Here is a 27,579-nt window from a genome sequence, read left to right on the forward strand (position 1 = left end):
AGTTATCTCAGCGCTTGCTTCTCTTGGATTATAAGGGTTCGTTTTTTAAGGCATCCGTCTCGTTTGCACATTGCCTGTTTGTTAGCAGTGTCATTTCAACTGTTGCTGTTCACCGATTTATCCGTTTCCATGGTAAGGTGAGCGCCCAGTGAGTTGGAGACCGCTGGCTCTGATGTTGTAAAACGCCTCGCCTAAAGGGCAGATTCCACCATTCATTTTTCGTATTTGTCCACTCAGTCGAGTAAGGCTCGTTATGGCCTGTTTGCAAGGGCAAAGTGCAGTGTTAGGCTTCTGGCGGGCCCTGGGCACACGATTCAACCATAGAAAACGGATTGAAATGGTAACCCAAGGATAGCTCTACAGCCCAGGCTCTTAGCAACCCTGCATGGGCAGAGTATGGTCTATTGTTGTAGTGTGTGGGATTAGCCTACCATCTTTTATTTCTGTCCATGTGTAGCCACGCTGTGTGAATTAGGATATCTATTGGACTCCTGTTCAGTCAATGTCATTAATTGGTTAACTGAGCTCAATGAGTCAGTGACTTCCTAAAGCTGAATATATGTTCTGCTCTGCCCATCCAAATAGATCAATCTGTTCTGTGGCACCTCAGGTGGGTGGTGGCAGTGAGACCGTTTTAATGATGCTCATTGTACATAAACACTGTTGAGGCAACTCTCCCCATCCTTTACACAATTTGGGTATTTGCCTATCTTTTTTAAAAATCTAGGCTATTCTATGTCAATACAGAGATATTTACCGCTATGGGTTAAGACTAATAAACTTACATGTCGGAGTTAGTGTTTTTTTTTATTTTACCGTGCATGCAATTCTTTGTCATGGCTTGTGTTCCTTAACCTGCACACTCCGTTTGAGTACTTGATCCTGGCCACCATCATCGCCAACTGCATCGTACTGGCCCTGGAGCAGCACCTACCAGAAAATGACAAGACCCCCATGTCTGAACGTCTGGTAAGACACTCCTCACACTGAGTCCCAAATGGATGGTTGTGTACCAAATGGCACCCTATTCCCCATTGTCTTCCGTCAGATGGTGGCATTCTAACACGACACGCAGGAGCCAGAGTGGACAATGTAAGGAATAGGATTCCATTTGCGACACAGCCTATGATAACTATACCTATCACACTTTCTATAACTTAGTGCTACAATGTATATACTTTTTCAGTTTTGTCTTCTGTTTGTTTGCTGTAAAAGTGTGGAATGTTTGTTCTTTTTGCTCATTTTGAGCTTTCCACCACTTGAACTCTGTGATTAGGCAGTCCAGTCAGCCCTAACAACACCTCCCAGAGGGCCCTGAGTCTCAGACACACCTCCAGTACATGGGAGAGCAGCACCCCTTCCTTATTAGTTTCTGGAAGCATGGAGATGTGTGTGTCTCCCCTCCTCCCAGCTATCATTCTGTAAATCAGTTGAGCCTCACACTGAGCAGGCTTTGATCCCCCCTTCTCCTCCACAGGCCCCTTGTTCCCCCACCTGCTCACATGCGTAGCTTAAACCCCCGTTTGAACTCTGCCAGTTGAGTCATTAAACCAATGCCGTTTAAACTGTAAAAAGCTTAAATGGTATCTTTTCACTTTAAGCTGTGAAAGAATGAAGCCGGAGGGGCTGCCACGTAGCCATTAGAGAAACAGCACTACAATCCTCCAACACAGCGTCTTCAGTCAGGACACGCATAGAATAGCATTACATTGTTCAGCACTTAGCGCACAGATCGGTCTTAAGGATGTTTTGACTCCTGGGAGTCTGTATAAAATAGAGGAAAAGGCATAAAAGGCTCTGCTGCAACAGCTTGGCGAGATAAGGTTAACGACTCCCCTCAAATGTAGTCACCTGCACCTTTCTACTGACTCTGAAAAACACCAAAAGAAAGATGCCCAGGGTCCCTGCTCATCTGTGTGAATGTGCCTTAGGCATGCTGCAAGGAGGCATGAGGACTGCAGATGTGGCCAGGGAAATAAATTGCAATATCTGTACTGTGTGACACCTAAGACAGCGCTACAGGGAGACAGGATGGACAGCTGATGGTCCTCGCAGTGGCAGACCACGTGTAACAACACCTGCACAGGATCTGTACATTCGAACATCACACCTGCGGGACACGTACAGGATGGCAACAACAACTTCCCAAGTTACACCAGGAACGCACAATCCCTCCATCAGTGCCCAGACTGACCACATTAGGCTGAGAGAGGCTGAACTGAGGGCTTGTAGGCCTGTTGTAAGGCAGGTCCTCACCAGACATCACTGGCAACAGCGTCACCTATGGGCACAAACCCACCGTCGCTGGACCAGACAGGACTAAAAAAAAGTGTTCTTCACTGACGAGTCGTGGTTTTGTCTCATCAGGGGTGATGGTCGGAATCACGTTTATCGTCGAAGGAATGAGGCCTGTACTCTGGAGCGGGATCGATTTGGAGGGTCCGTCATGGTCTGGGGCGGTGTGTCACGCATCATCAAACTGAGCCTGTTGTCATTGCAGGCAATCTCAACACTGTGCGTTACAGGGAAGACCTCCTTCCTGCAGGATCATCCTGACATGGCCCTCCAGCATGACAATGCCACCAGCCATACTGTTCGTTCTGTGCGTGATTTCCTACAAAACAGGAATTACAGTGTTCTACCATGGCCAGCAAAGAGCCCTAATCTCAATCCCATTGAACACGTCTGGGACCTGTTGGATCGGAGGATGAGTGCTAGGGCCATTCCCACCAGAAATGTCCGGGAACTTACAGGTGCATTGGTGGAAGTGGGGTAACATCTCACAGCAAGAACGGGCAAATATGGTGCAGTCCATGAGGAGGAGGTGCACTGCAATACTTAATGCAGGTGGCCACCACAGATACTGACTTGATTTTGACCCCCCCCCCTTTGTTCAGGGACACATTATTCCATTTCTGTTTGTCACATGTCTGTGGAACTTGTTCAGTTTATGTCTGTTGAATATTGTTATGTTCATACAAATATTTACACATGTTAAGTTTGCTGGGAATAAACACAGTTGACAGTGAGAGGACATTTATTTTTTTGTTGAGTTTATAAGGCTTGGCATAGCATTGTTTTGTCTGCTATCTCTTTTATAGCAGACAGCGATGCATAGATGTCAGTCTTAATGCTCTTCATTAGTGTCTTTCCTTACATTAAAGCCCTGAGATCCTCAGCCTTGTGTGTTGTCTTCATAGTCAGCGGGAGGCCCAGAATCACTTCACTGGCTGAACAACAAACCAGTTATTTAAAACACTTTAATATGCCGTACCATTCTGTTACAGTGACGTTAACAAAACATGTCTATTATTTTACTAGTTTGATTGTTGTTAGTTCTTACCGTATAGTTAGTGAAAAGCTCACATACCCTTTAGCCTGTCAAACTAATTTGTGATTATTTGCATTGGTGGTTGAGTTCATAGAGCTGTGGAGAGAGAAAGAGGGAAGTTACTGTAAGGCGTGCAATATCCTCTGCTGGTGCCTGTGTGTGTAACAGGGCCTCAGGAGTTAAGTGACATGTGATTCGTGTCTGATCCAGCACTTCTTTGAACAAGAGCAAGGGTCATCCTATCTGAAAATGTTTTTTTGTTAAAGATCTTCATGCCACTCAAATGGTTTAATTGTTTTAATGTTTTGTTAAATATATTTAGCAGGAAGCCATTCACTAATAGTGTAATGCTCCGGGTGTCGTGGGTGTGAAGTCAAATGCAGGAGACAGAGTTCAATGCTGTGCGTCTTTCAATAGCACCAACGCACCACAAGGTGCTCACAAAAGTTACGTTCCCAAAACACAGGGAATCAAAAAATACAATGGAAAAATACACGACCAGGTTACAATGAAATAATCCCGCACAACAACCAGGCGGGCCGGCTGACTAATAAAGACAAACTAATGAACATAAACAGGTGCTACCACTAAACATACAAGGAGGGGGAGGAAAAACAATCAGTGGCAGCTAATTGGCCGGTGACGACGACCGCCGAGCTCCACCCGCCCGGGAAGGGGAAACACCCTCGGTCGAACTCGTGACAAATAGCCCTATTGGAGACTAAATAGCTTCATCAACTTATAGTTGTGTAATTTGTAATCATACTCATTTGCTGTCAATTAGTATGATTTGTTAAGAGTAAAATGTAAGCTTTTATCTTATGCAGGTGATAACATGTTAGGATGAATGTGTTAATCTCACTGATTGAAAATGGTGTCCAAGATTACAGTTGGTCTTCTGGTGTAGGCTATGTTTTCACTTCCCCTCTCTCCTTCTACTCTTTTCATCCATGAAGAGAGGGTTCCATTCCTTGACCCATTCTCCACATGCTAGTAGAAAAGTAAAATAAACAATCCCCCTTCACTTCCCCCTCTCTCTTCTGCCATGCTTTATTTCCCTCTCCCTTGTTCCCTGTCTCTCTTCTGCCATGCTTCATTTCCCTCTCCCTTGTTCCCTGTCTCTCTTCTGCCATGCTTCATTTCCCTCTCCCTTGTTCCCTGTCTCTCTTCTGCCATGCTTTATTTCCCTCTCCCTTGTTCCCTGTCTCTTCTGCCATGCTTCATTTCCCTCTCCCTTGTTCCCTGTCTCTCTTCTGCCATGCTTCATTTCCCTCTCCCTTGTTCCCTGTCTCTTCTGCCATGCTTCATTTCCCTCTCCCTTGTTCCCTGTCTCTCTTCTGCCATGCTTCATTTCCCTCTCCCTTGTTCCCTGTCTCTCTTCTGCCATGCTTCATTTCCCTCTCCCTTGTTCCCTGTCTCTCTTCTGCCATGCTTCATTTCCCTCTCCCTTGTTCCCTGTCTCTCTTCTGCCATGCTTCATTTCCCTCTCCCTTGTTCCCTGTCTCTCTTCTGCCATGCTTCATTTCCCTCTCCCTTGTTCCCTGTCTCTCTTCTGCCATGCTTCATTTCCCTCTCCCTTGTTCCCTGTCTGTCCGCAGGATGACACGGAGCCCTACTTTATTGGAATATTCTGTTTCGAGGCTGGCATTAAGATTATCGCCTTGGGCTTTGCATTTCACAAAGGCTCGTACCTCCGCAACGGCTGGAACGTAATGGATTTTGTGGTCGTCCTCACTGGGTGAGTCCTTGGCCTGCCATGTGTGTGTGTGTGTGTGTGTGTGTGTGTGTGTGTAGATTTGTTCATGTCCATGCTTATTTGTATGCGTTTTATGAATGTGTATGGGGCACATTCCTTAGCAGGGCATTTGCCTGGAATTTGCCTTTTCCACTATTGCGCTATACTTAATGATTAACACTGTCCAACAAAGAATATTAATGCAAAGCAACCGAAAGTGACGTTTAAATAAAAAAATACATTCTGTTATACCAATTTATTGTCTAATATTGCTCATGAAATTTGCTCATGAGTCTTTGTTTTGACTCTCCCTTTATGATGCAAGGGCTCAGTGGAAGCTTGAGGTAATAGGCTAACTCAGCCAAAGGTAAAAATGAGTAGAACTTCAGTGAGACAGCACAGTTTTGGATGGATGCTCTGTGTTCCATAAGTTCAAAGTCTGGTCTCGGCTCTTAGTCCGGCTGTGCTGAGAGAGTGTCTGGCTGGCAAGGTGACACTAGCTAGTCAGAGGACTTTGGAGAACAGTAATGGCTCGGCCTCTGATTGACTCCAGATGGGTGAGAGGGTAGAGCTACTGTAACTATGTGGAGCAGTGATGCGGTACAAACACAGTATAATCACCTCTGAGAAGTGGACCAGCCAGGTCATCAGCTTGAATCACCTCCTCTCAGGGTGTATCATACTCCACTGCTATAGGGAGCCAGGCACGGGCCTACAAATGCAACACAGTCACTCTGTTACTGCTTCTATTTCTCTGTTGCTCTTGCCGGTGGTAAACGTTGCCTTGCTTTGTTCAATTTATGAGTAGCAAGGTATTGTGCCAGCTTGTTATAAGTAGTTTGGATAAGATTTATGGTCTAAATAATGGCCATTCCGGAAAGTCGATAAACAAATAAATCAAGCTGGATACTGAAGCTGGTAAGTAATGAAGAGTGAGAGAGTGGGGAAGGGAGTGGGAGAAACATTTTGGCTGTTGATGTAGTCTTCGTCTTGCCCCCCTCCCCTACACACACACCTCTCATAAGTCATCAGTAGCGTTATTTTATTTTAGAGCGCATGTACAATGTGAAATATCTTATCTTAGGCAGCCCAGCTGTCTTTATAGCAAAAACAAACAAGTAATGGCATTGAACTACAATAAATAAAAACAACATGTACAGTTTTGGTCCCATGTTTCACGAGCTGAAATACAAGATCCCAGACATTTTCCATGTGCACAAAAAGTATTTTTTTTCTAAAATGTTGTGCTGCTTGTGCTGGGGACAATAAAAGGACACTCTAAAAATTTCAGGAATGTCAACAAGAGATGTTCCCCGAGAATTGACCATTTCTCTACCATAAGCTGCCTCTAACATAATTTTAGAAAATATGGCAGTACGTCCAACTGGCCTCACAACTGCACACCACGTGTATGTACATTGTAGGCGAGCGGTTTGCTGATGTCAACAGAGTGTCCCATGGTGACGGTAGGGTTACGGTATGGGCAGCCATAAGCTACAGACAACGAACACAATTGCATTTTATCGATGGTAATTTGAATGTGACGCTCTGGATCGGTGTGTATGACGGCGTGTTCCAGATTTTTAATTTTTTTATTTAACGAGGCAAATCAGTTAAGAACAAATTCTTATTTTCAATGACGGCCTAAGAACTGTTCAGGGGCAGAACGACAGATTTGTACCTTGTCAGCTCGGGGATTTGAACTTGCAACCTTTCGATTACTAGTCCAACACTCTTACCACTAGGCTACCCTGCCACTGGACTGTGACAAGATCCTGATTCCCATTGTCATTCATCCGCTGCCATCATCTCATGTTTCAGCATGATAATGCACCGCTCCATGTCACAAGGATCTGGACACAATTCCTGGAAGCTGAAAATTTCCCAGTTCTTCTATGGCCTGCATACTCACCAGACATGTCACCCATTGTTTGTGACGCTCTGGATCGGTGTGTATGACAGCGTGTTCCAGTTCCCCTCCAATATCCAGCAACTTCGCACAGCCATTAAAGAGGAGTGGGAAAACATTCCATAGCCCACAATCAACAGCGTGATCAACTCTATGCGAAGGAGATGTGTTGCGCTGCATGGGGCAAATGGTGGTCTCACCAGATACTGGCTGGTTTTCTGATCCACACCCCTAGTTTTTTTTTTAAAGGTATTTGTGACCAACATATGCATATTTATATTCCCAGTCATGTGAAATCCACAGATTAGGGCCTAAATAATTTGTTTCAATTTACTGATTTCCTTATGAACTGTGACTCAGTAAAATGGTACATTTTTTGCATGTTGTGTTTCATTTTTGTTCAGTATACAGCTCTGTAAAAAAAATGAAGAGACCACTGCAAAATTATCTGTTTCTCTGGTTTTACTTTTTATAGGTATGTGTTTGGGTAAGAATAAAACACATTTTCATTTATGTACTACTGACAACATTTTTCCCAAATTCCGAATAGAAATATTGTCATTGTACGTGGCTTGATTCATGCGTCCTTCACAAAGACAAATCTGCCCGATTCCAGCCTTGCTGAAGCACCCCCAGATCATCACCGATCCTCCACCAAATTTCACAGTGGGTGCGAAACGCTGTGACTTGTAGGCCTCTCTCATGGGATAAACAAACGTGCTCAATAACACAATAGAAAAATCAGTGTGTGCAAATTAAGTGAGGATGAAGAAAATAAACGTTAACTATTTGGTTGTAATATCATCACCTCTTGAAGAGCATAGTCAGACCTACGAATTTCAGAATATTCCATGCAAGGCAATTGCGCACATTTAGCTCTGTCAGTTATACCAGTAAACATCAATTGATCATGTCATTTCAGATACGTAGGGTAGCCTCACAACATCTCTCAATATTGGCCACCATTTATTGGATATTTGAGTGATATAAAAGTGAACAATACCTGAGTGGTTTATGTTAATTTCCCATCTTTTGAGGGTTCTGCCTGTCAAGCAATAGAAGAGCGCATTTGCCATGATACTGTTAGCCGATAATGTTTACTTTGCAAGCTACCAGTAACATGTTGTACAGACCTAAATGTACTTTTTTCCCCTCCAACCAATGTAGGCCTACCTAGCAAAGTTAGCTAACATGATCCCCTTTTCAACATTGTTTGTACATTTTTATTATGATTGCTGCTGACAGACATATAGGCTACATTGAATGATTGAAGGACCACTTCAAATTGGATAGCTAGCTAATAACAGATCACGTAAATATGGCTAGGTAAAAAGCAAACTTTCAGGGGATAAACTAGATGACTATATCCAAATATTGTTTGATTTGCTTGCTATCTACGTAGAGTGGTGATGATAGTAGTCCGACTGACAACTTTACCAGGATGTCAAGCTCTTTCCAAAAGCCTAATCTCTGAAGCAAGCTAAATGATGTTTGCTTAGCTAGCTACATTCCAAATGGATAAGGTACCGTCACATATCTGAAATTACATGATCATTGATGCTTACTGATCATAAAAAGCATGCAATTACTTGCTGTGTAACTCTAAAAATGTGCACAATTGTCTTGCATGGAATAATTGGAAATTTGTAGGTCTGACTATGCTCTTCAAGAGGTGACTGGGCTGCCAACTTTTGAAGAAAGCTTGGAGAGAGATTTGCTAAGAATGAGAATTGTTCCACTGATAAGAATAAATGCAATGTAACAGATAATAAAATATCCTGAAGACAAGATTACATAAATCTTCCCCTACACCCTAACCAAATGTTTTTATTTATTGCCCCCCACAGAGTAAATCGTACAAACTGTTTGCCAAAATTATTTTCATAGTTACAAATCAGGTCACCCTACCAAAATTCCCTGCTAAAACATACTGTAGATGTGTCTGCTGCCTTGTCGTTGTCACAGCCTAAATACCAAACGAGGCGCCTAATGCAAGTGTGGATTAAATCGACTTTAGTACATGCTGTCAAAAGGCTGCATTCTGCGATAGGGATGGGAGTAAGCACAATCTAATTTTGTTGACAAAACAGTGCTACTCAGTCGCGGCCGGCTGCGACAGGGCCTCGAACCAGGATCTCTGGTGGCCCATCAAGTTAACATGCTGACTATACAATGGACAAATTAGAAAATTTAAATCAGTACTTTTCAATTCACGAGATATGAGGTCAAATGTGTGTTTCATGCCAATGCATGAGAGTCGGCAGTTCTGATAACAATATACTGAACAAAAATATAAACACAACATGTAAAGTGTTGGTCCTATGTTTCAAATAACATTTTATTTGTCACATGCGCCGAATACAACCTTAGTGAAATGCTTACTTACAAGCACTTAACCAACAATGCTGTTGTAAGAAAAATAAGTGTTAAGTATAAATTAAGTAAAATTCTTAAATAAATAAAAAAATACAAAAGTAACATAATTAAAGCACAGCAGTAAAATAACAATGGTGAGGCCAAATACAGGGGGTACAGGTTCTGTACCTAGACTTGGCGCTCCGGTACTGCTTGCCATGCGGTAGCAGAGAGAACAGTCTATGACTAGGGCGGCTGAATTTTTAGGGCCTTCCTCTGGTACTGCTTGGTATGAAGGTCCTGGATGGCAGGAAGCTTGGCCCCAGTGATGTACTGGGCCGTACACACTACCCTCTGTAGTTCCTTGCGGTGGGAGGTTGAGCAGTTGCCATACCAGGCAGTGATGCAACCAGTCAGGATGCTCTCGATGGTGCAGCTGTAGATATTTTTGAGGATCTGAGGGCCCATGCCAAATCTTTTCAGTCTCCTGAGGGGAAATCAGCTTTGTCGTGCCCTCTTCATGACTGTCTTGGTGTGTTTGGACCATGTTAGTTTGTTGTTGATGTGGACACCAAGGAACTTGAAGCTCTCAACCTGCTCCACTACAGCCCTTGCGATGAGAATGGGGGAGTGCTCGGTCCTCCTTTTCCTCTAGTCCACAATCATCTTCTTTGTCTTGATCACGCTGAGGGAGAGTTGGTATCCTGGCACCACACAGCCAGGTCTCTGACCTTCTCCCTATAGGCTGTCTCATCGCTGTCGGTGATCAGACTGTTGTCAACGGCAAACTGAATGACGGCGTTGGAGTCATGCCTGGCGATGCAGTCATGAGTGAATAGGGAGTACAGGAGGGGCATTAGCTAAAATAAAAGATTCCAGAAATGTTCCATATACACACACACACAGCTTATTTGTCTTATATTGTGCAAAAAAAAAACGTTTAAATCCCTGTTAGTGAAGGTTTTCTCCTTTGCCAAGATTGTGGGTAAAAACTATTTCTGTTTGGCTGGCCCTGGCTCCCGAGTAGATGGGTCTATGCCCTCCCATGCCTGTGTCCCTGCCCAGTTATGTGAAATCCATAAATTAGGGCCTAATATATTTATTTAAATTGACTGCTTTCCTTCTATGAACTGTAATTCAGTAAAATCATAGAAATTGTTGCGTTTATTTTTATGTTCAATATTGTTCACATTTAACAATCCCTTTTAACATTAACGCAGTTGTGATTGGAGCAGAGCTGGAGCGTGGAGTGGAGCTTGCTCAATTTGACTGGAGAGTAAAGCGAGTTTCCCAAAGGGTGGAGCGCCGTCCTCCCCAATTTCGCATCCAGTAGCGCTCACTTCACGAGCTCAGGGCATGCCTGGGCCAGCATGCATTTGTAGTCTAGTTGTGTGCCGCTATGACACCTTACTTTAGCTACTGTCATCTAGTATGCTCAATATTTTCATGAAGAATCTGATTAAACACACAGATGAAAAATCAAGGTAACTCGCAAAGATGAGGTGGAGCAAGAGACGCAGTGCGGTGATGTGTCCACAACTAAAGAGTCATTGTGGAATCTGAAAAGACGGGTATCCCGAAAGAACTTGCACATGCTAACAAAAAGGAACGAAATGGGTAGCTAGCTAAGTGTGTCATTGTAGCAAAGTATTTATAAACAAATCAGATCTCTTAAGTGTCGTTCATTTTCGTTCTGTAATCTGTACAATAGGCCATCAGTGATTTTGGCCCAATAGTGGTGGCATATTGCCTCTTTTTCAAGGAGCTTTCCTTTTTTGGTAGGGTTATTTTGCCTAAACTCTTTAGGCCTACCTACAGAAAAATGTAAAATGAATAACTACGCATCCCTGCCCAGGTATTCTCCACTGTTCTCCATGAGCCTGAAGCAAGAGACTCTGGCCAAACTCATGTTTCCAAAAATGTATTCAAAGGCACTGTAATGAAGCCTAAGGCATTTTTTCGTTTAATTTGTAATGAATTCTAAGTAAGTTATAACCTAAATCTGCAATTTATAGACTATAATGATTTAATACAACAAAATGTTGTTTGAATGCTGAGCTCTTAATGTCCCTGCCAGCCTAGTGTCACTCGCAAATGCTAAACTATTTATTTATTTGCATGCTTTTGCCTAAATAATGATTTTATTTAGGCTACCTGTCTGGCTCCTGACCTATTTAGTGTTCATATGCTGTTTAACACGACATGTAGCCTATTTGAAATGAGAGCTACTTAGTCACCTTCTCCTGTTGTTTATTAAAATACTTTTAATTCAAATAGTTTGCTTTCAATACTTCAAAAACAAATGGTAGGTCCAGGTAGTCACAAAAATAGATGAGTGTCGGTTAAATGGTGAATTTAACTTCTTGGCGCACCCATCCCGTTAGCTGGATAATTTATCAACATCCGCTGAATTTCCGAGCGCCAAATTCAAATTAAATTACTAAAAATATTCAATTTTCATGAAATCACAAGCGCAATATTGCAAAACAAAGCTTAGCTTGTTGTTAATCCACCTGGCGTGTCGGATTTAAAAAAAAGCTCTGCAGAAAAAGCTATCCATGTGTTTATGTTAGGACATCTCTCTCAGCAGACAAAACATTACAAACTGCTAGCAGCAAAGTAGATTGGTCACGAAAGTCAGAAAAGCAATACAATTAATTGCTTACCTTTGATGATCTTCAGATGTTTGCACTCACGAGACTCCCAGTTAAACAATAAATGTTCCTTTTGTTCCATAAAGAGTATTTTTATATCCAAAATACCTCCATTTGGTTGGCGCGTTTTTTTCAGAAATCCACAGGCTCGAACGGTCACGACTAGGCAGACAAAAATTCCAAATAGTATCCGTAAAGTTCGTAGAAACATGTCAAACGTTTTTTATAATCAATCCTCGGGTGGTTTTTACAATAAATAATCGATAATATTTCAACCGGACTATAGCTTTTTCAATAGGAGAGAGAGAAAATGTCTGCTCCAAGCTGTTGCGCATGTAAAACTCTGCTAGCACCCAGCCATCCACTGACACGATGTGATCCTTCTCGCTCATTTTTCAGAATAAAAGCCTGAAACTATGTCTAAAGACTGTTCACACCATGTGGAAGCCATAGGAAAATCTGGTTGATATCCCTTTTAAATTGAGGGAAGGCATGCAATGGAACAGGGAGATTTGTTTCTCTTAGGCACTTGCTTGTTGGATTTTCCTTAGGTTTTCGCCTGCTATATCAGTTCTGTTATACTCACAGACAATATTTTGACCGTTTTGGAAGCTTTAGAGTGTTTTCTATCCTTATCTGACAATTATATGCATATTCTAGATTCTGGGCCTGAGAAATAGGGCAGTTTCATTTGGGTACGTCTTTCATCCGAACATCGAAATACTGCCCCCTACACTCAACAGGTTAATGAATGCACCGCTCCATGAGCGGGATTTCCGCCTTCACAGCTTTGCTCACATACTCTGTCCACCAGCAGGCAAATCAAATGCTCTACACCTTATTGTGACGATTTATTGAAAACGATCTTTCAAATACTGTTATTCATTATAACACAGACTGGGAGGGGTTATCCATTTCTATCTAGTGATTTTAGAATCACCCAAGTTTGGTAGCCTATGCCGTTGGATGCAACACTTTCTGGCCATGGTTGTTTATCTGGTGGTTGCAATGTATCTATCACTGTCATCAAACATTCACCTGAACATTCTCATAAAAAGGTCTGCGGGAGAAGCGTTTGGTATAAGGTCAGACAACATTTTTACATTAAAATCTGATTGGATACAGTGATTGAATAATGAAATATCTGACTCAATTAACTCCAGAGTTGCTTTTTTCTTCTGACAAAACAAAAACCGGGGACTGTCCCCAGGAGACTGGGGACATATGGTTGCCCAACCTTAAAATATACATGCTAATGATTGTGATCTTTGGGACAGTGACAGACTTTAAAAAAATCTTTCCTGTTCAGCCATCAGCAGATGCTAATAAGATAATGCATCTGCCCTGGGTGCCACAGGCCTAATCAATAGAGAGAGAGAGAGCCAAGAACACTGACAACTGAAAGAACTCAGGTACTCCTGCTCATGTATATTTTCCTTTGAAGCCAGAAGGAGGCTAGTATCAGCTACATTTATGCCTTTACTAGACTGGGGATATTTTATATATGAATGCTTCCGCTCAGTGTTTGAGATCAATTGACACTCTTTACCATGGCACTTTGAGATTTATTTTAAACTGCAAAACCCTTACACACCACTGCACTTTGTATACCAGTGTTGGCTGGCCTCCTCTAGTCACTCGTAGGCTCAGTCACTGGTATACTTTTATTTACAAAGCCATTTTGGGTTTACTACCTTTTTATTTGTGCATTTTTATTGTTCAGAAATGTGGTTGGTACTCTCTTCGTTCGCTGGACTTTATCCTGCTAACTGTTCCAAATATCTGAACTGAATTTGGTAAACGGGCTTTTATGTACTCTGCGCCATCATCTTGGAACACCTTACAAAATACTTTTAAACTAGAAGAACTTGTCCCGATTTGGTGTTTTTAAATCACTGATGAAGGATTTTGAGGCTGATTCCCTGACCTGTCAATGTTTTTAATTTGCTGTTTTATACTCTTGTGAATTCAATGGTTTTTACTAGATGACTTGGTGCTGCTTATCTTGGCCAGGGCGCTCTTGAAAAATAGATTTTAATCTCAATGAGCCCTTCCTGGTTAAATAAAGGTAAAATAAAAATAAAAATAACTGACCTGGAGCCAAAACAGCCAACCACAACTCTGGACCTGAGAGTATCCATGACATGTTGAAGAACAGGTATTTTCTTGCACTACACTACAGTTCTCTGCTGCCAATGACTGGAACAAACTGCAAAAATCACTGAAGCTGGAGACTCTTACTCCCTCACTAGCTTTAAGCACCAGTTGTCAGAGCAGCTCACAGATCACTGCACCTGTACATAGCTCATCTGTAAATCGCCCATCCAATCTACCTCATCCCCATACTGTATTTATTTATTTATTTATCTTGCTCCTTTGCACCCCAGTATCTACTTGCGCATTCATCTTCTGCACATTCTTCCATTCCAGTGTTTTCTATTGCTATATTATAATTACTTCGCCGCCATGGCCTATTTATTGCCTTACCTCTTTTATTTGCACATGCTGTATATATATTATTTCCACTGTATTATTGATTGTATGTTTGTTTATTCCATGTGTAACTCTGTGTTGTTGTATGTGTCGAACTGCTTTGCTTTATCTTGGCCAGGTAGCAGTTGCAAATGAGAACTCAACCAACCTACCTGGTTATATAAAGGGGAAATATATATTTGTCATTTAACAGACGCTCTTAACCAGAGTGACTCACAGGAGCAATTAGGGTGAAGTGTCTTACTCAAGGGCACGTCAACAGATTTTTCACCTAGTCTGCTCAGGGATTCAAACCATCAAACTTTCGGTAACTGGCCCAATGCTGTTGACCGATAGGCTACCTGCCGCCCAGTGTGTTACCGCCCGTCAATTTCACGGGTTCCATCCAATTTTAGCTCAGTAACCACATTTTCAGAGGGGAGTACAAATCTTCTTGCGCTGCAATACTGGATGTTGTATTCATTGTATTATTATTAATTTAACTAGCTACACAGGAACATCTGATAACTTAATTTAGAAACCTGGTTCACCGTTTTGATTGAAAAGGCCCCTTGGTCTATTGAATTTATAACAGAGTAATTAATCAGTTACAGTATGTGCTGAAGCACGGTGAAAAGGAGGAGAGCTGCTTCCCGTTTTCTTAGCCCATGCATTTGATTGATGGCCAGCTTTTAATTCACAGGAGAGTTATGTGAGATGTGTATGTGTTGACTGAGAGATCTATAATCGGCTGTGTTTTGTTTCCTTCCGAGAGCTTGCCAGGTCTGTGCTCCACCGTGCTCCTGTGGTTAGAGCGCCAGCTCCTCTCATTGTTCATGCTTGTAGACATCCAGGCATCACTTTTATTGATCAAGGCCTCAGTTGGCCTTGTAAAGCCCTTAGCAACAGCATGGCAACCACAATCAAATGTTCTCGCGGTGAGGTCAAAGACTTCACTCTCTGCTAACTGTAAACTACATGCAGACAAAACATTGGCAGTAGTGTTGTTTGTCATCTGCGTTTGGACTTGATGATCAAGTCGGACCTCTAAGTGTTATGGATATGAGATGGCCGTTGCTGACTTCAAAGTACTGCTTTCAATCCTTCACCCTTTCATGTGCCTTTTTCATGTAATATGGTCGGACCAACAATCGTGGGCTTCAAAGTGGCAGTAGAGAAAAGCGTGCTTGGGTCAGTCCTGTCTGTTTCAGTCCCTTTGAACCTCTGCCAAACTGTTACTGTATGTCTGGTACTTGCGTAACTGTTTTGCTCTCACAAAGCTCTACAGGTGATGTGTGCTTGAGATTATATGTGTGTGTGTGGTTTGATTTGACTATCCTTGTGGATACCAGAAGTCGTCACAAGGATAGTAAAACAAGGAGAATTCAGACAAGTGGAGACATTTCGCCGGTCCCCACAAGGAAAAAAAACTATTTTTAGGCTTAGGGGTTATGTTTACTTTTAGTGTTAGGGGTTAGAGAAAATATGATTTTTGAATGGGAATACATTTTTGGGTCGCCGCAAGGATAGTAAAACAAATGTGTGTGTGTGTGTGTCATCTGTATGTTGCCAGACCTTGGGGCTCTGCTGAATAAGACATGACAGTATGAATGAACCATATGGTGTCGTTTGGAATGGGCGTGCTGCGCTGTCACTGCCTGATGCAAAGTGACACTAAAACGACAGTCTCCGTGTCACCCCTCCTGGTCAGGGCATCAAAATCCCATTTGAAATGTACAGATAGGAGCCTTATTTACACACCCTGGCTTTGAGGCGTGGCTTTGGAGAGTTGTGCACATGAGAGGTGTGTGTGTGTTTCTCTGTCAGTTTAGGCTTACCGGTAGTCATATTACCCCTGGGTGTGCGGCAATCTCTTTCTTACTTTAAATCATGTCTCTTTATGTCTGCTTCCATCCTCTATGTACAGTATTCACATCTCTATCACTACACCTCCCTTCCTGTTTCCTCTTTCTATCTTGATCTTGTCTTTTTTCATCCTTAAGAGAGGTGGAATTCTTTCACTTTGTTTATTAATTGTGTAGTACTTACTCCATCAGTACTGACAAGGTGTCTATCTGATATGTTTTTCTACCAGGTTCTCTATAGTGTAGTATGTCAAAAACCTTCCGGAGTTTTTTCACCACTTGGGAAAATATTGTAATACTAGCCTCTAATATTATGTAGCTGACGCTGCTGATTTGAAGTCACTTGGAGGTGATTCAGTATGCTATTTATAGAATGCTAATAGGGGTCTCAGTGATGCAAATGCTAAATGATAGCTAGGAAAACAAACCCATGTCTCGATTCCCTGATTCTGTTAGTCCATTAGGGTTAGTCCATAAGATTAATATTGATTATGGGATATGTTTCGTATTGCATCAAACAACAACATTGACGAATACGCTGATTCGGTGAGCGAGTTCATTAGAACGTGCGTTGAAGGTGTCGTTCCCATAGCAACGATTAAAACATTCCCAAACCAGAAACCGTGGATTGATGGCAGCATTGGCGTGAAACTGAAAGCGCGAACCACTGCTTTTAATCAGGGCAAGGTGACCGGAAACATGACCGAATACAAACAGTGTAGCTATTCCCTCCGCAAGGCAATCAAACAAGCTAAGCGTCAGTACAGAGACAAAGTAGAATCTCAATTCAACGGCTCAGACACAAGAGGTATGTGGCAGGGTCTACAGTCAATCACGGATTACAAAATGAAAACCAGCCCAGTCACGGACCAGGATGTCTTGCTCCCAGGCAGACTAAATAACTTTTTTGTCCGCTTTGAGGACAATACAGTGCCACTGACACGGCCCGCAACCAAAACATGCGGACTCTCCTTCACTGCAGCCGACGTGAGGAAAACATTTAAACGTGTCAACCCTCGCAAGGCTGCAGGCCCAGACGGCATCCCCAGCCGCGCCCTCAGAGCATGCGCAGACCAGCTGGCTGGTGTGTTTACGGACATATTCAATCAATCCCTATCCCAGTCTGTTGTTCCCACATGCTTCAAGAGGGCCACCATTGTTCCTGTTCCCAAGAAAGCTAAGGTAACTGAGCTAAACGACTACCGCCCCGTAGCACTCACTTCCGTCATCATGAAGTGCTTTGAGAGACTAGTCAAGGACCATATTACCTCCACCCCACCTGACACCCTAGACCCACTCTAATTTGCTTCCCGCCCAAATAGGTCCACAGACGATGCAATCTCAACCACACTGCACACTGCCCTAACCCATCTGGACAAGAGGAATACCTATGTGCGAATGCTGTTCGTCGACTACAGCTCGGCATTTAACACCATAGTGCCCTCCAAGCTCGTCATCAAGCTCGAGACCCTGGGTCTCGACCCCTCCCTGTGCAACTGGGTACTGGACTTCCTGACGGGCCGCCCCCAGGTGGTGAGAGTAGGCAACAACATCTCCACCCCGCTGATCCTCAACACTGGGGCCCCACAAGGGTGCGTTCTGAGCCCTCTCCTGTACTCCCTGTTCACCCACGACTGCGTGGCCACGCACGCCTCCAACTCAATCATCAAGTTTGCGGACGACAACAGTGGTAGGCTTGATTACCAACAACGGCGAGGAGGTGAGGGCCCTCGGTGTGTGGTGTCAGGCAGATAACCTCACACTCAACGTCAACAAAACCAAGGAGATGATTGTGGACTTCAGGAAACAGTAGAGGGAACACCCCCGTATCCACATCGATGGAACAGTAGTGGAGAGGGTAGTAAGTTCCTCGACGTACACATCACAGACCAACTGAATTGGTCCACCCACACAGACAGCATCGTGAAGAAGGTGCAGCAGCGCCTCTTCAACCTCAGGAGGCTGAAGAAATTTGGCTTGTCACCAAAAGCACTCACAAACTTCTACAGATGCACAATCGAGAGCATCCTGTCGGGCTGTATCACCGCCTGGTACGGCAACTGCTCCGCCCACAACCGTAAGGCTCTCCAGAGGGTAGTGAGGTCTGCACAACGCATCACCGGGAGCAAACTACCTGCCCTCCAGGACACTTACACCACCCGATGTCACAGGAAGGCCATAAAGATCATCAAGGACAACAACCACCCGAGCCACTGCCTGTTCACCCCGCTATCATCCAGAAGGTCGAGGTCAGTACAGGTGCATCAAAGCAGGGACCGAGAGACTGAAAAACAGCTTCTATCTCAAGGCCATCAGACTGTTAAACAGCCACCACTAACATTGAGTGGCTGCTGCCAACACACTGACTAAACTCCAGCCACTTTTATAATGGGAATTGATGGGAAATGATGTAAATATATCACTAGCCACTTTAAACAATGCTACCTAATATAATGTTTACATACCCTACATTATTAATCTCATATGTATACGTATATACTGTACTCTATCATCTACTGCATCTTTATGTAATACATGTTTCACTAGCCACTTTAACTATGCCACTTTGTTTACATACTCATCTCATATGTATATACTGTACTCAATACCATCTACTGTATCTTGCCTATGCCGCTATGTACCATCACTCATTCATATATCTTTATGTACATATTCTTTATCCCCTTACACTTGTGTCTATAAGGTAGTAGTTTTGGAATTGTTAGCTAGATTACTTGTTGGTTATTACTGCATTGTTCGAACTAGAAGCACAAGCATTTCGCTACACTCGCATTAACATCTGCTAACCATGTGTATGTGACAAATAAAATTAGATTTGATTAGGACTTGGTTGCCCTATATTTGACTGCAGGAATTCACCTTTCAAACATGCCGGAAAGCATGATCAAATTTGATGCGAGTTGAATATTGAAACACTGACCAAGGTTGTTCCCGAAACGCGTCTGTTTGACCTCAGCTGCCTCATAAGAACAGTCAGGAAGTCCTTTTCCAGTTAAATATTTCCCACATCCACAAATAGTAGGATCTCTGTGATAAGAACTATGTTCCTTATGGTTTGGCTTTTTCTCACATTGATGTGATTTCCCTCTACCTGCTGACTGCTGTATGCCAAGGGCTGTTGCGATGACCAGTCACCGTGACTGTGGCGGTGACTGGTCACGAGTCATGATGGCAGACAAATTCCATGCGACCGTTTAGTCACTGTAATTAGGCTTCTCCAAGCTCTGATGCTGCTGATGGTCATGAGTAGCCTATCAAACTTGCTAATTGCCTGGTAGTCAGCACTCCATTGTCCCTCTAATCACTCTGACATCAATGCAAATGTATTTGAAAATCTATCTCAAATACTTCACGAGGGCAACATTTCTACAGCCTATGCAATTTTGGGAGAAAACAGTGATGGCTGCTAATAAAAAGACGAGGATGGCATCAGCTTTTTGTAGGCTAGGCCTACTATTTATTTCTCAACTTTCCTAATATTAAGCACAATGCTTATATTTACAAAAGGAGAATAATCTACCTGGCTGGCATGTAAATGAACCACGGGGAAAAGCGTCCTCCATTCCCCATTTTAAGTGCATAGATAACATATTTTTCGACACAGGTGCATTCTAAATGTCCATTCTAAATCAAAACAAATGTCACACATATATTATTTTGTATATGTAAAGACAAGATTGAATGAAGAATAGTCTGGGTGATAATATTAGCCTATCAATTATATATTATAACTTGTGATTGATGACCAGCATAAGAAACAATGCCTTTTTTGACGACTTTTTCTAATCATAGTCGTGCACCTCTTGTAGCCTAACCTATATTTTTTAATAAGGTTTGTAATCATAACTAAAGTGGCAAAATGAACTTCTTAAAATGAAGTACATTAATCTACTTTAGATTTGGTGTAGTGCCTAACTGGCATAAGCAGCAAGTGAGTTTCAAGTTTGGGGAAGATGATTTTCACCATAAAAATGCACCTTTTATAATAAAAGCATGACATGCATAATTGCATTTGTGGTCACTTTTGATAATGGCGTTTTCCCTTTAATGGAACATTCTGCTTATAGCCTACTACCATGTGCGCATTGCTGCGTTTATGTGAAGAAATGGCCTCATAGTTTATCAACATTTTAAGCTAAACGTTCTGTTACGTCAGCAACACAGAATACGATAGGTTGACTTTGGTACTATGGGGTATAGTAGATTGACATAGGCTAGTGCTTTTGCCTACTCATCTTGTTGGCTGGCGAAAAGTAAATGTGGAACGTTCTTTCAATATCTTCAATATGCACCTTGGAATTGGATAAGGATGCAGTTGTTTCCCGGATGTGTCCGTCTTCGCTTGTATGGAGCCTGTGAGAAAGACCCGATCACATGACCGAGTCATGTGAGTGAGCGACGCTTCGGCACTCCGGGCTGCAAAAAGCATGGATTTTTTTAGGGTGCATTATGGCCATGAAGGGGATGCCCCTGTGAAATTCGAGGCATTATCAAGTGCTTGTCAAATTGTAAATGAGAGACTATTGGAATGTGTGCAACCTGTGCAAACAACTAAGCGGAGCTCATGCCTTTCAAGCAACTTCTTTCAAATCATCATTAGTCTCATCATGCACCCTTACAATGTATTAAACATCAAAACATATAGCCCAACTAAAGTGGCATTAACTCTAAATGATGCCTATAAGAGTACCTGTTTCTTTGTTAACCGCTCAACACAGAATATCCGCATGTGCGCACTCCCTCAAATCATTTGGAGAAAATATTTGTTTTATTCTGCTTTGTTCAATTATATTCTTCATACTATAAAATAATGCCACGGAATGATAAGCAAATCTTGTCTCTTAAATGAACCAGTGTAGCCCATTACCATTTGGCCAAGACACATCAGGATCTAGCATAAGGACAACTCAAGAGTATGCTATTATTATAGACTACATTTTCTTAATATCTTGCTTCTTTAGAACTGTCTAAAATAAATGATGGATTTGTGAAGGTGTAGCCTATATTACATGGATTTATTATTAGGCATACATAGGGCTGTGTCGGTCAACTACCGTTAGACCGACAGTTATTAATCACCGGCTGATGAAATGTTGTGATCGCCACAGCCTTATGTATGCTTAGACATGGGCAGGGGACTGAGCTGGGTTGATTAGCTGTTGACTGTGGGACTCTCATGCCTGTCTGCCTGGTACAGCCAGTCTTCAGAAGGCTTAGTGTTTTTTGCAGAAGTGGTTTGTAAATGCTGGTGCGGAACGCCGTTCCCCACATTGTAACAGACTGATACCAGCTCCTCTCCCTGTCAGCTGGCCAATGTGCTCCAGGGGGATCTACACATCTTTCTCTTTTGTTTTTCTCTCATCTCCCTATTTTTTTCTGTCTTCCACACACACACACGTGTGGACACTTACACACATTCTCATTCTGTTTCTGCTCAGTCGTCTTTCCGCTCTTTATTTCACCTCCCTCATATCAATTTTAATTAATTAAATGACATCTTTGTCACCTGAAGGATACATTTCTATGACTGTTGCTTCCAGAGTAGTGCCGTCAGAGTTACAGGAGAAGAGCACCGCTAAACGGTGACACTGAAATTTCCCCGTGCTCTCAGCACCTCATCAAATCTCAGGCATCCTATAAAAAGCACAGGCTTGTAAATAGGGCTGTACAATTAAATGTGTTTTACGTCGTCAGCATTTTAAACAGGACAGATTTAGGTCATTGATATGGAAATAAAGGTTGTGTTGGTTATGGCATAATAAATGAACCCAAATATTACCATATTTTACACTGCATTTTATATCCAGTGTCTCACCTAGGGCTGTGGTGGTCATGACATTTTGTCAGCCGGTGATTGTCAAGCGAATAACTGCCGGTCTCACGGTAGTTGACCGTTAATTAACAGAAAGCATTTAGTATCTCCTGGCTTCTACGCACAGCCTGAAGGCCACTGATGCAGAGCTTTGGAACATCTACATTTTAAAAAGTCTAATAAATCCATTTAATATAGTCTACACCATCACAATAAATCCATTTAATATAGCCTACACCATCACAATAAATCATTTTAATATAGTCTACACCATCAAAATAAATCCATTTAATATAGCCTACACCATCACAATAAATCCATTTAATATAGCCTACACCATCACAATAAATCCATTTAATATAGCCTACACCATCACAATAAATCCATTTAATATAGCCTACACCATCACAATAAATCCATTTAATATAGCCTACACCATCACAATAAATCCATTTAATATAGCCTACACCATCACAATAAATTCATTTAATATAGCCTACACCATCACAATAAATTCATTTAATATAGCCTACACCATCACAATAAATCCATTTAATATAGCCTACACATCACAATAAATCCATTTAATATAGCCTACACCATCACAATAAATCCATTTAATATAGCCTACACCATCACAATAAATCCATTTAATATAGCCTACACCATCACAATAAATACATTTAATATAGCCTACACCATCACAATAAATACATTTAATATAGTCTACACCATCACAATAAATCCATTTAATATAGCCTACACCATCACAATAAATCCATTTAATATAGCCTACACCATCACAATAAATCCATTTAATATAGCCTACACCATCACAATAAATCCATTTAATATAGCCTACACCATCACAATAAATCCATTTAATATAGCCTACACCATCACAATAAATCCATTTAATATAGCCTACACCTTCACAATAAATCAATTTAATATAGCCTACACCTTCACAATAAATCCATTTAATATAGCCTACACCATCCAGTTATTTTAGGCAGGTCTAAAGAAATGCGATGTGAAGACAATGTAGTCTATTTGTGCATACTCTGAGTTGTCCTTATGTTAGGTCCTGATCTGGCTAAGCCAAATGGCTGTGGGCTACACTAGTTCATTAAGCAGACAAGATTTCCTTAGAATTCCGTGGCATTATTTTAGAACATTTCATAGTATGAAGAATACAACTGAACATAGCTGAATAAAATATATTTTCTCAATGATTTGAGGGAGTGTGCACATACAGCTGTTCTGTGTTGAGCAGTTAACAAACATTTACATTTACATTTAAGTCATTTAGCAGACGCTCTTATCCAGAGCGACTTACAAATTGGTGCATTCACCTTATGGCATCCAGTGGAACAGTCACTTTACAATAGTGCATCTAAATCTTAAAGGGGGGTGAGAAGGATTACTTATCCTATCCTAGGTATTCCTTAAAGAGGTGGGGTTTCAGGTGTCTCCGGAAGGTGGTGATTGACTCCGCTGTCCTGGCGTCGTGAGGGAGTTTGTTCCACCATTGGGGGCCAGAGCAGCGAACAGTTTTGACTGGGCTGAGCGGGAACTGTACTTCCTCAGTGGTAGGGAGGCGAGCAGGCCAGAGGTGGATGAACGCAGTGCCCTTGTTTGGGTGTAGGGCCTGATCAGAGCCTGGAGGTACTGAGGTGCCGTTCCCCTCACAGCTCCGTAGGCAAGCACCATGGTCTTGTAGCGGATGCGAGCTTCAACTGGAAGCCAGTGGAGAGAGTGGAGGAGCGGGGTGACGTGAGAGAACTTGGGAAGGTTGAACACCAGACGGGCTGCGGCGTTCTGGATGAGTTGTAGGGGTTTAATGGCACAGGCAGGGAGCCCAGCCAACAGCGAGTTGCAGTAATCCAGACGGGAGATGACAAGTGCCTGGATTAGGACCTGCGCCGCTTCCTGTGTGAGGCAGGGTCGTACTCTGCGGATGTTGTAGAGCATGAACCTACAGGAACGGGCCACCGCCTTGATGTTATTTGAGAACGACAGGGTGTTGTCCAGGATCACGCCAAGGTTCTTAGCGCTCTGGGAGGAGGACACAATGGAGTTGTCAACCGTGATGGCGAGATCATGGAACGGGCAGTCCTTCCCCGGGAGGAAGAGCAGCTCCGTCTTGCCGAGGTTCAGCTTGAGGTGGTGATCCGTCATCCACACTGATATGTCTGCCAGAGAAACAGGTCCTGCTATATGCTTAATTTAGTGTTATTTATGCAACTTTAATTGCAATCAAAATTTTGGGCTATATTTTTTGATTTTTAATACATTCTAAGGCTGCATTAAGCGACTCAAATTATGATTTGAAAAAAAGTCACATGAAAGGCATAAGCTCTGCTTTATTTTTTGCACATTCTGGACACCATCAGTCTCTCATTCACAATTTGACAAGCACTTGATAATGCCTCAAATTTCACAGCGGCATCCCCTTTTTGTGGATGTAATGCCCCCTTAAATGTAATGCCCCCCACTGCCTTTAGCGGCCAGTGTTGTGCCCTTGGGCTGAATATAATAATTATATTTCCCTTCTCCTGGCTGCGTGCTCCAAAGCACTTCTCACTCACATGGCTCTCTCAGATATCTCAATTCTTATTATCCAATGTCCGTCACGTGATCGGGTCCTTCTCAGTCTACAAGTGAAGACCGATAAATCGGGGACGCAAATGAGTCCTTATAGAATTCAAAGGTGCATATTGAAGATGTTGGAAGAACTGTCCACATTTAATTTTTGTCAGCCAACAAGATGAATTGGCCTAACAAACAGCAAAAGCACTAGCCTATGTCAGTCTACTATCCCCCATAGTGCAAACGTTTACCTATTCTATTGGTCAACTTGTCCTTCTGTGTGATTTAAATAAATATTCCAAACATAGTCTGGGACAGTTGTGGGATGAGAGAGATTCCAAATGAATACAGCAACTAGTATCAAAAATACTTTTAAAAGCAATGAGGCTGATGCAGCAGATCAGAACGCTTAGCTTAAAATGTTGATAAACTATTAGGTTATTTATTCACATTATAAACGCAGCAATGTGCAAATGTTCCAAAATGTAATAAATTAGCGGGAAAACACCATTCGCAAAAGTGACCGCAAATGCGATTTATGCATGTAATGCTTTATTATAAAGGTGCATTTTTATTGTAAAAATGACCTGTCCTAAACTTAACTCATGCGCTGCCTATGTATGCCACTTAGGCTCAACACCAGTTGTAAAGCAGATTAATGTGCTGAATTTTAAGAAGTTATTTGGCCACTTTAGTTGTGATACAAACCTTATTAAAACATATAGGCCTATGGGTTAGTCTGCATGATGCAGTTTGTTTTCATTTACAATTGACCAGTATCATGCACCTGTCTTGAAACCGGGACACTTTTCCCATGGTTAATTGGCCAGGTAGGCTCGGTAGGCTATACTCCTGTTGTAAAGAGAAGCAATGTGCTTAATATTAGGGATGTTGAGAAATAAATATAATAGGCCTAGCCTATAGAAGAAAGCTGATGGTATCCTATATAAGAGGCCATCAAAATTCTGTTTTCTCACGCAGTTGCATAGCCTATAGAAATGTCGCACCACACGAGCTCATGGGCTCTCATGAAGTGTTTGATTCGATTTTTGATTACATTTGCATTGACGTCAGAGTGATTAGAGGGACAATGGAGTGCTGAGTACCAGGCATTTAGCAAGTTTGGTAGGCTACTAATGATCATCAGCAGCATCAGCTCTTGGAGAAGCCTAGTTACCGTGACTAAACGGTTACGTGGAATTTGACTGCAGTTATGACTCATGACTGCCTGTGTGGAGGGAATACAGTCACCGTAACAGCCCTAGACTCACCTACATTTTTGGTAATAATGATCACATTATAGCAGCTAGGAACTGAACTCCTGAAATAATAAATTGTTATGTTTTACGCTAGTGCTGTACTTATTTTGGCAAGGCCTCTGACGATATCCACTGCGAGAGCTTGTTTTACTCTCCATCATCTGGCTATATGGGGAGTTTCCTCCACTTCTACCATGTTGTTTTTAGTCAAGGGACTTGCATCAAAGTGGACAGGTTGTATTAGTTAAGACTGTCTCCCTGTTCTATTTGCACCTCCCCAGGTGTGTGTGTGTGTGTCCTACTGTCTGACAGCAGTGATTCATCTGGGGCCCTCCAGCTTGTGGCTGGGGTTTATTTGTTCACAATATCATCCAAAGCAGCGCACACATGCCCAGACTCACGTGGCACAGTCCCAAAAATTCGATCTGAGCATGGAAAAAGGTCCTTTCATCACTTGGAATTTCCTCCAAGCCAACCAAAACTCCACGACCTGGTGTCCCTGCAGGACAAGTTTACAGGTTGTTGAGACATGTCCGACTGGGCACATGTCAATGCAACGTCTATTCCCTCTGGTTTTAATGTAATTTTATTGAAATTATGTGAAGACAATGTTGATTCAACCTGTGTGTGCCCAGGTGGGTTGTTTCTAGTTGTCACCCAATGTTTTGAGTTTGCGTTGCCTTATGTAAGGAAGCATGTTGTTTTACCTCACACACACCACACACACATACATCCATCATTGGTTTTCTGTTGTATTTGTGCTGTTGCCTGTGTCTTCTGTCTGTTTTTGTCTTATTTTTTTAAATGTATTTTTAAGCCCCAGTACCCTTTGCCTCTTGCCTGTCTGTCATTGTAAATAAGAATGTGTACTTAATTGACTTGCCTGGTTAAATAAGTACACACTCAATCTTAATGAATGACTGAACACATAATGTGGCTGTGTCTGAAATGGCACCCTATTCCCTATTTAGTGCACTACATTTGACATAGGGTGTCATTTCAGACGCAGCCCACGTCTGTCGGTTACTGTGTAACCTAAAAGAAGAGGCCATTTTATCTGATGAACTGGTTACCGTTCAGCTGCACAGCAACAATATCTGATGGCATACCAATCAACACCAGCTGCAGGTGGGTCTTTGTTCCTGCCCACATCTCTCCCTCCTCACTGTGAGTTCCTCCAACTACTGAGCTCATTTAGTTTAGCTGAGTCAAATGACACGTTCTTGGTTTCAAGTACATCATCATTTTGAATGTCATCGTGTTTGTCTTGATTTTCCATTGGTTAGATCCTGGGATTTATCTCAATTTTTTTGTTTTATTTTATTTGTTTTTACCTTTTATTTAACGAGGCAAATCAGAACAAATTCTTTACGATGACGGCCAAACCCGGATGACGCTGGGCCAATTGTACGCCGCCCAGGGTGACTGTAGTGATACCTCTAGCACTGAAATGCAGTGCCTTAGATCAAATCGAATGTATTTATATAGCCCTTCTTAGATAAGCTGATATCTCAAAGTGTTGTACAGAAACCCAGCCTAAAACCCCAAACTGCAAGCAATGCAGGTGTAGAAGC

At 42.3% G+C, this 27,579-nt stretch overlaps 1 protein-coding gene across 9 annotated transcripts in view; it reads left to right on the forward strand.

The window, feature by feature from the left end:
- The window catches only part of LOC118388078 (voltage-dependent N-type calcium channel subunit alpha-1B-like), a 233,316-nt gene that overhangs the window by 7,924 nt on the left and 197,813 nt on the right, over positions 1-27,579 (forward strand). For 8 of the 9 annotated variants that reach the window (XM_052525624.1, XM_052525626.1, XM_052525627.1 and 5 more), the window contains 2 exons: positions 863-969; positions 4,930-5,069. In XM_052525624.1, the coding sequence (XP_052381584.1) occupies positions 863-969; positions 4,930-5,069 (247 nt within the window). Of the gene's footprint in view, positions 1-862; positions 970-3,981; positions 4,138-4,929; positions 5,070-27,579 lie in introns of those variants that run through there. The other variant, XM_052525632.1, reaches the window with a different exon arrangement.

The sequence above is a fragment of the Oncorhynchus keta genome, chromosome 9 (assembly GCF_023373465.1).
Source record: "Oncorhynchus keta strain PuntledgeMale-10-30-2019 chromosome 9, Oket_V2, whole genome shotgun sequence".
NCBI lineage: Eukaryota > Metazoa > Chordata > Actinopteri > Salmoniformes > Salmonidae > Oncorhynchus > Oncorhynchus keta.